Genomic DNA, 13112 nt, shown 5'->3' on the forward strand with positions numbered 1-13112 from the left:
GGGCACATACTGATTGTTTGTTGAATAATCTTTGTGAGGTATTTAATGCTAAGATAGAGGAAGGTAGGGATAAACCAATCATCACCTGCTTAGAGTTTATTAGAGAGTATCTCATGAAGAGATTGTGTGTTGTGCAAAAGGAAATAGATAAGTGTCAAGGGGAACTAAGTACTACTGCAACTATATAATTTTAGAGGAGATTAAGACTCAAGCAGCAAAGTATGTAGCTAAGTATAATGGGGCAGGAAAGTAACAAGTCGCAAGCACATGGCAGGATCAGTATGTGGTGAACCTAAATGAAAGAAGTTACACTTGTAGGTTATGGGAGATTACAGGTTTTTCATGTAGGCATGTTGTTTATGCTATATGGAACAAAATTGAAAATGGAGAAGATGCCACACTGCCTCCAACTTTGTCACCGCTACCTCTGCCTTTGCCAAAACTGCTGTCACCACCCTACCTCCGTCTCTGCCTTCGCTACCTTCACCACCACTCCCACCTTTTCCTCTGCCACCTTCGCCTCCACCACACCTACTTCTGCCTCTGCCACCTCCACCACCACCACGACTTTGTTGCCACCCCCACCTTCTCCTCTACTACTTTCACCACCACCACCAACATTTCCACCACTACCCCTCACCACCTTCGATACCTCCTCCACCATCACCACCTCCGCCACTAACAACGCCAACACTACCCTCACCTCACCAACACCAACACCACTGATCGTTTTTATAAAGACTTTAAGAAAACATTTTTTTTATGAAGACTAAAGACATGAAAGAGAGTTTAGGATTGCTTATTTAATGCCAAAAGTGCTTATAGATTTATGATGATAGGAAAATGAGTTTTAAAAAAAAATATTTCAATTTGTTAAAGTCAATAAGTTGATAAATTGTTTTTAAAAAATGTTTGGTTTATCTTATACATGCAAAATAACCAAAAATAAAAAAATATGGCTATTTTAAGATAGTTTAAGGATATAAAGGTAATTTCAAAAAGTTAAAATTCATTCAAAAAGCCAACTATTCTTACTTTTTAATTTCTGTTTTTTATATATTCAGAGAAAAAAAACATTTTTTATATATATATACACCTCCAAACATTTTTTTTAACTTCTTTGACTTTTAAAAAATACCAATAAAACAAATAAGCTATTTCAATAACCAAATCCAAACACCCTAAAAAAAAAAAAACCCTAGATGCCACCGTATGTAAGGAAGAGCCCCAAAATGACAACCGGTGGTTAATTGCATCATTCGACCCCAGATCAATATCATCCCTTCAATACCGGTTGCCGCCGCTCTTTCTCCTTTTTATTAATCGTGCGAACGCTTTGCCTCTTCCGTCTTCTCATAAGAATAGTCATCTCGGCGACACCTATTCTTACTTCTCTTCTACATCTAAAGACAAAACCGAATCGTGAGTTCTCTGGTCATCAATTGCAAATTTATGTTTTCCCAATCTTCACACGCCTACTGTTTTTTTTTTTTTTTTTTTTTTTTTTTTTTTTTCTTTTTTTATAAATAAGTATATATATTTTTCCACTATTTCAATGTTCATCGTCGTATTATTTTTGAAACTCAAATTAATTTGTGAGGGTTGTTGAAAAGTGATCGGTTATCATCAAGTTCTTCCATTTATTCAAATCTGTAATTTCGTGTTTGATTTCTTTGCTTCTTGTCCTTTTTGTTAAGCGTTATTAGTGTAATCCAGAAAAGGATGACATTTTTTGACCAATGATAATTTGTTTTTATTAATTTTGGACTTGAAACCCACCACCACTATAGGGGAAATCGATATTGCTAAGCCTCAATTATTGTTCTTATGTTATTCTTTATTTTAATTAATTTATGATTATGTTCTTGGGCCAGGTTTATGCAATGTTCAAAATTTCCAATTCAGTTGAGTAACATATGCATACTTGTTAGTTTGTGGATTTAATTCAGATTGCCTTTTGTTCTTGATTGTGAATACCATTCTAAGAAATTTCAAGGAAACTGTTACGTGACAAACTATGGTTTCTGATTTCAAAAGGAAGATGAAAGTGATTACTCAAATTAAAAACGAAATTCTGGGGGTGCATACAATAGAAGTTTTGGTTTCTGATTTCAAATAGTGTCTTGTTGGAATTGAGGTTAAAAAACAAAAAGTTACACAGAAGGAAGTGAAGCTTTTGCACCATGTTATGTAAATATCTGAAGATTGTAAAGTTAGTCAATGTAATCTTTGCATGATGTTTTTATATAAATGTCTGAAGATTGTAAAGTCAGCTCACCTATTTTAATTTATGTTTTTCTACCTGTATCAATATTATTATTATTATTATCTAAAGCATCATCTTTTTGATAGGATAACCGGATTAGTTGAGAGAACTCCTACCAATCTAAGAAAAAGCCAAGCAACCATATATATGATGCCAAGGTATGTGACTAAATTTTACTCTGTTTGTTCCTTAATATACATGCAACCTCTTTGTCATAGATAGTGATTGTAACTAAATGTAATTATAATCTCTTTCCTTTTAGGATTTAGGACATATGGTGAAAATGATCAATCTTTGTTGTATTGTCTCAAAAGTTTGGTATGTCGATAATGAATGTTGTTAAGAAGAAACACATAAGAACATAGTGTCCCATGATGTGACCTCATTGCCTTAGATAGTGATCTGCAACAATTGTAATTAAAATCTTGTTCCTCTTAGGATTTAGGACATGGTAATATAAAATACTCCCCTAATTAAGGCAATGTATTTTTAAAATATAACCAGTTATAGCATCATACTTTCAATATTTAACATATTGCTTTCTTTTTATTTTGCTATTAAGTCACTATTCTTTGAAAATCTCAACTTTTTTAATTTTGGTTACAAATTATAGCATTATATTTTCAAATTTGTTCTTATTAAGACATTGAACTTTTAACTTTCTTTCCTATTAAGACATTGCACTTTGATAATTTAATCAATTTTGAAAATTGTAGTTTTAATTTTATTTTAAGTCTTAACTTTTTTTTTTTTTTTTTTTAAATTTTGGTTACCCAACTATAACATTATACTTTCAACAATTTTTATTAAGATATTGTAATTTAATTAAGACATTGACTTTGAAAATTTAACCAGTTATAATATTATACTTTCAAGATCTAACCTATTAAAACATTGTACTTTGAAAATACTTTCTTTATTTTTTATTTTGGTACAACTTGTACCATTTTTTATTTAGGACATTAAAATTTAATCATTTTTTTAAAATTTCCTTTATTTAAAGCTTATATCATAATTTTTTCATTTTATTACAATGAAATCATCGAGACAACGTTCTTGTTTTTTTTTCTATTAAAACATTGTACTTTGAAAATCTTACCAATTTTGGCATTATACTATTAAGACATTGGATTATAAAATTCTTAAACTTTTTATTTTTTATTTTGGTTACCAATTATAACATTATATTTTCAACCTTTTATCTCTATGCCCTTGTATTTTGAAAATCTAACCAAATTTAGCATTATAGTTTCACTTATAGCGTTATACATTCAATAACCTGTTAATCATTACAATTTGAAACATTAAAACTGTTTGATTTTGATCAAGCATTATATTTCCAATTTATATTTTCCTACAAAGGCATTGCAATAATACTTTAGTTATACCTTTATACCGTCAAACTATTAAGACAATGCATTTTTATTTATTTATATTAAGCCATTGCACTTTGAAACACCAAGCTTGATTATTTTTGTATTATAGTCTATGCCAATAAAAAAACAACCTAAAACACCTTACGTAGAAGGGTCTTAAGCACCTTAAAATCCTTAGAAAAACATCATTAGGCACTTGATGTAAAAGACAATAAACTGCATGCATTGCATGCACTAATCGACTCCAAAATCTATGTATGTCCAACAATTTGAGACCCATATTTGGTTATATCTAAAACATACGAGACCCGACAAACTTTAATTATAAAACCCTAGTAAACCTACAAAATTAGGAACAATTATATAAGAAAGCCCTAATACTTAATTAGTTCCATTAAATTTTCAAACAATCAAAAAAGTATTAATATTTATGATGAAGAATCATCAATACATACCCTTATGCTTGAAGAAAAAGTAGAGTTTTCTCCAAGATCGTATTGTTTTTTCTTGAGTGTTTTCATCTCAAATAATATATGGGAAGGGGTCCTTGCAATCTTTACTCCAGAGGAATCATCATAGGAATATGTAGAGGAAGCAAAGTGATATGATGTTTTGTTTGTAGAGAGGGGAGCAAGGGTTGGTAAAGAAGGGTCAAGGGATTGTATTAGAGAGAGTGAGGGAGAGCCAATTAGTTCCTTTGTGTTGGTTATGAGATGGTGCAATTAATCTCTATTGTTAATATCTAAATATGGTTAGTTACAAAAATACCATTGCACTTTGACAAAAAAATATGGTTTTACCACCCATTTTCAAAAAAATACATGAAAGCAAGGTTTGAAAAAAAACTTGAAATTTACCACGTTAAGCAACATGTTTATCTGGTCAACATTAAATACTATACAAGTATTAAATACATAAAAATCATTAAACGTTGGCTCAAATTACGATTTTACCACCCACTTAAAAATTGCCTAATTTGGGCCAAAGTTTAATGGTTTTACTTATTTTATGTAATGTATTGCACAACTGAACAACGACACGTCACCTTGGATTTTGATCAACCATGTTTCGAAAGCCAAATTCATGAGTTCAATATTTGCTAAATCAGGACCAGTTAACACCTTAAAGTCCCTTTGATCTATATTTCCTTCCATAACTATTACACAAGGCCTTTTAATGAAACTTCAACGTTTTAGATTTTTGCCCTAATTACCAACATTCTAACAAGAAAGTTAATAAAAGATTCAATTTCAACCCTCAAGAAGATGGACTATATTGTAATCTTTAGTTTCTTCCTATTTATTTTATCTTTTAAGTCTAAGCTAGTTATTTTAATATAAATAAATAATCTAAACCTTTATTAATTCATTTATTATTATTTAATTTACAAAAAAGTCTTTGGCTTATCAACATCAATAATTGACATATAGCTTACCCCAACCGAACGCTGATGATTCATGTCTTGTTTGAGGTTGAAAGATGTAAATATAAGAGTAAGAGTAGCGAGTACGTGTGTAAGCTTTTTTTAAAAATAAATAATTTTTTACTTTTTTTATTAATGTTACTTTTCTTTATCTAATATAGCAACATACTTACATTTCTACCGATGATATATATATATATATATTTGAGATCAAATTGATCTAAAAGTTGTATGATAGGTTAATTTCGTTCCATAGATCCATTAAGCCATTAACAACAAATACAATGGTAGCTGTTTACTCAAACTATTCAAACTGTAACTCCCAACTGCTAAAGGAAATAGATATATTAGCTCATGTAACACCATAAATCTCGAGATATGAAGTTAATCTTTATTAATGTTGTGAATTTGGAACTTGGCTATATGTGACAAGTAGAGTTTCCTTACACAGCGTGTAGATGGGTATAAGATGGTCATGGGGCTTGGCGTTTAGTCGGGCGTAGGGCAAGGCTATGTTGAGTTTAGTTGTTGGAGCCCAAAACCTAAATCATAAGGTCTTGAGCGGCGTGTAAGTTTGTTGACCCTTTAACTTTTTAACCATACATGTAGGCCACATGACGTGTATGTTTGTTAACTGGTGTCTTTTTGGTCAAACTTGGATGTTTTGAACTATAAACTTAGGTTTGACTTCTGTGATATTAGGTGGTTCGCGTTACTGAGTGTTTGAGAGCACGTTTGAGTATTCATCTTCAGCTTATCAGTTCATGTGAGTTTTCTCACTATACTATGTGGACAATATGTATCTTTATATGATATGATGTAAGTATTGTTAGAGTAAAGTTGTATGAGTAGACTAAATGTAGTATATACTGTATGTTTGTTAGCTTTCGTATATGATTTATTCATATGTCAGTATGTTGAGTTAGTATGCTGAGTTGATGACAAACAATGAGAGGCTGTGTGCCCTACAAACTCATGTTAAAGATGAAAAATGTAAGAGGTTGTAAGTCCAGATACACGTAGATGAGTGAAATGACGAGATGTCGTAAGCCCTTATATATAGGTATGGGTGAACGACGAGAGGTCGTAATCCTTATATGTATGTATTGGTGAAACGGCGAGAGGTCGTGATCCATTGATTGTATGCATTGTATGTGTATTGTTTTATTTGGTATTTTGGGGAACTCACTAAACTTTGTGCTTACAGTTGTGGATTTAGATGTTTTTTCAAGTATTTTCTTTTGGGGAAAAGCTCAAACTTAACTGTACCACACACTCATCGTTGTTGAGTATATTTGAGATTCCACATGATTATGTTTGATACTTTGATTTCTGGATACATTGATTTATGGTTTACAAATGATGGTTTTATGATTTGAAATTGAATGAAATGGATGTCTTTATATTCTTTTAAAAACGTTATAAGGTGGTATCAGACCCTTGGTTTGAGCGATTTGGATTAATGCTTGCATGTGTCTAAACTTAAAACGAGGATTTGAGAAATTTTTACAAAACTTTTAAATAAAAACGTTTGGCACAAAGGTGAAAGATGCGACGCTTACAGTTAGATGGAGCTCGAAAACGAAAGTGATTCCCAAAATATGCTCATATTGTTATATTTGTTGATATGTTATCTGTTAGCAATGCATGCTTGTTGGTAGACTAAGGATCTATTAGGAATTACATGTTAGAACTACCTGATCATTGTGATACCTTTTGTTTGATGTTTGACTGTTATGTGCTATTTGAAGTGTTATGTTTTATTCGCTTATTCGACTGTCTATCTAGTTCTTGATTACATACGACTATGCATTCATGAGGCGACATATCGATTCTAAAAGAGACTTCTTCGTTGCTAGGTTAGTGGGGGAATCCTAGAGAATCTAGGAAATTGTTATTGTGTATTGGTATAAGTACATACGTGTGTGATAGGACATCTTGTGTTGATAGTTAAAAGTGGCTTAGAACTTTGGGGCAACTCTTGGACAAGTACGAATAGGTGTGGAAGGCAGTATGTCATGTTTTTGTGGAACATGTACTTGGTCATATGTGGGTAACATTATGAATGCGTTCTGACCTTTTTCTTTTGGTTTTCTTCAGTATGGGGCAGTATAGGCATGACATATCAGGTCCGGGTGACTCGAACCTACGAGGATTGATTGCGTCGGAGATATCACGAGCCTTGTCCGACGCGATTTCAGTCCCAGTGGCAAGACTTACAGAGGAGTTGTTAGATATCTTCAACGAAAGGCATCCAAATGTTGGATGGGCAAGACAATTGGGAATTTGGGATGTCACTTGCCGTGACATGTCTGTGTGTCAACCTTCCATGCTCAAGGGAAGGAAGGAACGAATTCTTAGCATGCGATGGATAGAGGAAATGGAGAGTGCTTTTTGTTCAGGTTTCTGCCCTGAAAGGGCAAGGGTCCGGTTCGCTATGTACTTGTTACGCCATGCGGCGATCGGTTGCTGGAGCACGATCATCCAGTCTGTTACTGTGGCTGAGTTGGAGGCTATGTCATGGGAGGAGTTTTTGATCCGTTTTCAGGAGGAGAGCTCGTCCCGAATCGAGTCTGACCTAGGCCAAGGGAACTGCGATCATTGTGATAAATACAAGAAGAGGCACGAGGGTACGTGTTATGGAACATGGTGTTTCAAATGTGGACGGGAAGGTCATTTCAGTCGAGATTGCAAGGAAAAGAAGAAGAGGTGTCATCATTGCGACCAGCCTGGCCACCTTAAAGCCGAGTGTCCCATACTGGCGGGGGTGTCGACATTAACACCGACACCTGAGATATTGCGTTTTGTGGATGGGCGCCAAAGTTGGGCGGAGACCTCTGGTGCCATGACGAGGGATTATCCAAGCTATTGGTATGGTGATGCTTTTCCCACCGGACGTTATTACTAGTAAGTATTCCTTTTATTATTATGTTATCGTTTTAGTATGCGTTTATTGTTCGTATGTGAATCAGAATGCCTCTAGTCACTTTTGTGCCTACCCTGATTCTATTTGCCGATGGATCTATTATATGTAAGTTCGCGATGATTTTACCGATGGATTATCGGGAATGCCATGGAGGGCAGGTGAAGTTTAGGATCGAGCTGTAAGTCTCTGATATGTTGTTCCTGTTCGCCGTAGTACCATAACGTCTCGCACTGAGGGCATGGGTTGCCCACACAACTTCAAAGGATGTAAGGACAAGAATTTCGTTGGACAAATTGTTCACTTTGAGGAGTTTTGGTTTGTCGAAAAAAAAGGGATGGTTCGATAGGATGCACACTATTATAGGGAGCTTTATAAGCTCATGAAGAATAAACATTACCGTTACCAAGGTTTGAGGTGTTGTTCGACCAATTTCAGGGTGCGTTGTGGTGATCCAAGATCAATCTCGTTGGTATCATCATGCGAGGCTCGACAATTATATTTATCATTGACATTGACTTTCCTGAGAAGAGAAGAGAAGCAGGATGTTCGTCAAGTTAGCTAAGACGAGAAGATTTTCGAATGAAATTCCCAAGAAGAATGTTAGATATTCCGTAAAGTATTAGGATTGATGTGTGTGCGGTCTACTCTTGAGGATGGCAGTGGGTCTCAGGGTTTGTTGGTGATTCCTCTGCATGTTCTCATCTAGTTAGGGCGTGGGGATATGAGACAGTCTAAACACCTGCCTTTTTTTTTTTTTTTTTTATCCCAAGCTTCCTTCATTGAGGTTCGTTTCACGTCCTATGATGAATGGTCTTTTGTTTGGTAGTTGTACGATTATGGGTTGATGTAATTATGGTTGCCCCATAACATTTGTATGTTGATGTAAGACTATGGTTGCCCCATAACATTCATGTGTTGATGTATGGTTAGACTTTAGCATTCGTCGATGTACAAATCTTATGCATTGGGTTAGTTGTAGGCTCAAGATGCTATCAGATGTATGTTGGGAATTAGGGACAGTAGTTCGGGTTGTAGGATTTGGGGACATTACTTGTATAGTGTGTAGGTCGTATGGAGACTGGCGTGAAGTCTATTAGTGAAGTGTATGTGGCAAGTGGTGATATGATATTTGTTAGTAGGGTGACGTTAGACTATAGTGGAACTATAGAGGATATGAGTTTATGGCAAGCAATATTATTAATGATTGATATAATTATATTGTATGTCGATAACGTGGATGAATGAGCGTAGTTGATATGTAATATCGAGAAGAAGGAATCAACAAATTTGGGAAGCACTAATGGCGTGCTAGTGGGAAGCTTAGTTAGGTTCTTAACACCGGGATAGATGATTATGAAGAGGTTAGCGGTTTGTATGAAGATAGTAATTTCAGGAAGCCATTTAGGGCAAGTTCCGTGAAATTCAATATCACACCCTACACAAAAGGGATTGTTGGAAGGAGGTTGTCAAGACAACTGTTTGGTTGATGACGAGTCATTAGCAGCTTTGTAACCTCCAACGCAAAATCAAAAAACTTAATGTAGTGTATGTCGACCACATGTAAGGTTGTTAGCGACGGTGGATTTTGAGGACGAAATCTAGCTTAAGTGGGGGAGAGTTGTAACACTATAAATCTTGAGATGTGAAGTTAATCTTTACTAATGTCATGAATATGGAATTTGGCCCTACACGACACATAGAGCTTCCCCACACGATGTGTAGATGGGTGAAAGTTGGTCACAGGTCATATGTCGGACGTAAGGTAAGGCTATGCCAAGGCTAGCCGATGCAACGCAAAATACTAACCATAACGTCTTGAGTCCTATTTAAGATCCTTAACTCTCTTTGCAACCTTCCTTATTAAAGCCTCTGTCCCTTTGTTACATTTTGAGCGAACCCTCATCCTATTGTGAGAGTTTGGAGCTATGGAGTGTGTATTTGTGAAGTTTGAGAAAAAGGGAAGTCATTGTGAAACAAGGAGAAGCCTTTCCAATGGAGATCTAGACCTTGTGCTTCATTTCTCACCTATCGAAGGTATAAAGTTCATACCTTTATGATTCTACTCTTATAAATCTAGCCTTCTAGCATATTTTGGTCCCATAATCTTGGTATTGTAGAGTTTTAAGTCCTCTGGAACTTATGTGTTGTCATTCAGACGTTTTTGATCATTTAGAACAAGAAAAATGAGAATGAATGCACTCTCATTAAGCCACATGGATTTTGGTCCCTTTTGGTTACATTTTGAATTACGGTGGAAGATTGGAGAAGTTTAAGCTTTGGAAATCGATAAAGTTGGAAAGTTTATCATTAAGTCATTTAGAAGATTGAGATTTGGAAATTTAAACCCTTAGCTTAATGAATTAATTACTTAATGAAGATTTGAATCTGGCCGCTCTACGCCGTGCGTAGCCCTAGCTACATCAAGCGTAGCGTAGGAGTCACTTGACTGTTTTAGCATTTAGCGTATGTGGCGTGTGGGTCTGTTGATTGTTGACTTTTGATCAAACTTTGGAGGTTTTGAGTCATAGACTTAGGTTTGACCCTTATGACATTAGGTGGTTTGTGTTGCTGACTGTTTAAGATGACGTTCAAGTATTCATCTCTAGTGTATCAATTCACGTGAGCTTTTTCATTATACTATGTAGACAATATGTATCCTTGTGATAAACATATACTGTATGTTTGTTAGCTTGTCTTTATGATTTGTTCATATGTCAGTATGTTGAGTTGATAGCAAACGACGAGAGGTTGTATGCCAACAAACTCGTGTTGAAGACCAAATGCCGAGAGGTCTTAAGTGCATATACACACAAATATACATCGCAGATGGGTGAAACGACGAGAGGTCGTAAGCCCTTGTATGTATGTATCGGTGAAACACTAAGAAGTTGTGATCCATTGATTGTATGCATTGTTTGTGTATTGTTTTGGGGAACTTATCAAGTTTTTTGCTTACAGTTATGAATTTAAATGTTTTTTCAGGTATTTCTTTGATCAGGGAAAAACTCAAGCTTAACTGTACCGCACACAAATTGTTGGCTATATTTGATATTTCGCATGATTATGTTTTATAATCTGATTTTTGGATATTACGATTTACGGTTTACAAACAATGGTTTTATGATTTGAAATTGAATGAAGTAGATGTCTTTATACTCTTAAAAATGAAAAAAATTGGTTGAAATTTAGGAATGTATAGCTCGTGGTGAAATATTTACCAAATTATTATGAGACGGAAAACAATTGGTTTAACATTAATGTCCATCACCTCCATGCGAGGAAGATGTTTTTGTTTGACTTTGGGCAAACTAGTTAGCAACATCATTCAAGAGTCTTGATTATGATGGATTTGAAAGAATGCTTGTTTTAAAAGGTAAGAAGAACCTAAGTATGAGAATGACTGAATTAAAGGATTGGAGAAGAACAAAAATGATAATCGAAGGATGAAAGTCTTTTTTTTTTTTTTTTTTTTTTTTTTTTTTAAATCATCGCATATGATATGATAAGTATTTCTTTTTAGAAAATTTAGCCAAGATGAATGATTATGCTTCGACAACAACATTTTTTGCCTTCCTTTGTCGTGGGCTTGTGCACCGAGTAATCCAGAAAATGAAAAGAAAAATATTATATGCAAACCTTTGGAACTGTTACGAAAACAAAATTCTATATTTGTTATATTTTTTTGTTTTTGTATTCTTTTTAAAGTATCTCAATTTATAATGTTGTTTTTTCATTGCATACATTTTCTTTATTCGTGTGCCAAAGTTACATTATTTATTTAATATGGATTTCCAATTAGAGAACATCATAGCCCCTTTATTATCCTTTCTTATTTGTCATTGGGGTTAAGTTAATCTTAAAAAATAAGATGATTATTTGTTATAAATTTTATACGATAATTTAAGCTATTATTGTATTTATGCTGCATTTGTCTACATTATTACATTATTTAAAGGAGAATGTATGTAACATCCTAACATTTAACAAATTTAAAACTTTTCAAAACAACCCATTTACCAATTAAAGTGTTTACAAAACCATTGTTTCCAAAACATGTTTTAAAATGAGTCTCCTATGATCCGGTCAGTTGTAAAACTAAGGATGTGTACAGTTACGCCTTTGCCTCGACACAATCATCTAAAGCACCTTAAACATTAAATTAAACTGAAACTGTAAGCACGAAGCTTAGCAAGTTCACCCAAAATACCAACACACGAACAAACAACATATTCAAATAACATGTATTGGGTCCACAGCTAAAAAACTGGATTACCCCTGAGCCCACAATGAGTCTGGCTTGCCTATCAGGCCTACAACTCATATCTGGTTTTCTCTCGAGCCCACAACATAAGTGTGACATGCCCTCGTGGCCCAAAGCTTATGTTTGGCTTGCTCGTGAGTCCAATCAGTCCTTAGACATGAATATAAGTGTTTAACTCTCAGTACGAGTCTGTCATACCAAACTGGTCCTCAGCTCATATCTAGAATGCTACCGAGCCCTCTATATGAGTCTAGCATGCCCTACCCGGTCCTCAACTAATATCTGGAATGCTCCAATACCCTTAAGCCCTCGATATGAGTCTGACATACCACCCGGTCCTTAGCTCGTATCTGGAATGAATCTGAGCACTTAGTATGAGTTTGGCATACCACTCGGTCCCCAGCTCATATCTGGAATGCTTTAGGGTTTGTTGGCTACAGCATGAAGCAGTATAACCTCAACCCCAACACAATATGTATGCAAATAACAACATATACAAATAATCAGGCAGATAGAATCATAGGTAGTCCTACTGATCTACCATCTACCAGACTAACATATCAATAACTAGCATAATCATGCATATCTATTCCATATTTAGCATACCAACAAATATCAGGTTATCAAACAATTGGGTCGGTTTTGGTGCCTTCGACCTGTAAGAGCAGTGATGAAAACTCACCTCGCAGATTGAACCGAACTGATGAGGACCGACTCCGAATCTCAGTTCTCTAACCAGTACCTGTTTCCACCAAGTGACCAATTCCATCAAAATCCCAAAAATACCCAAAATACTCTCAAGGTCTAACTTGGTCAAAGAAACGGTCAAGGTCAACAGTCCATGTTGACCCAACACGCGG

General features: G+C 34.9%; 1 protein-coding gene across 1 annotated transcript; it reads left to right on the top strand.

The window, feature by feature from the left end:
* The first annotated feature begins 1153 nt into the window (after nucleotides 1–1153).
* LOC111893454 (uncharacterized) lies at nucleotides 1154–11179 on the top strand. Its single transcript, XM_023889513.2, has 5 exons — nucleotides 1154–1422; nucleotides 1875–1904; nucleotides 2353–2424; nucleotides 7166–7972; nucleotides 10974–11179. Coding segments are annotated over exons 2-5 (906 nt in total). The 5' UTR covers nucleotides 1154–1422; nucleotides 1875–1878; the 3' UTR covers nucleotides 10975–11179.
* Nucleotides 11180–13112: the final 1933 nt, after the last annotated feature.

This window comes from Lactuca sativa, chromosome 4 (genome assembly GCF_002870075.4).
Source record: "Lactuca sativa cultivar Salinas chromosome 4, Lsat_Salinas_v11, whole genome shotgun sequence".
In the NCBI taxonomy this organism is placed as follows: Eukaryota; Viridiplantae; Streptophyta; class Magnoliopsida; order Asterales; family Asteraceae; genus Lactuca; species Lactuca sativa.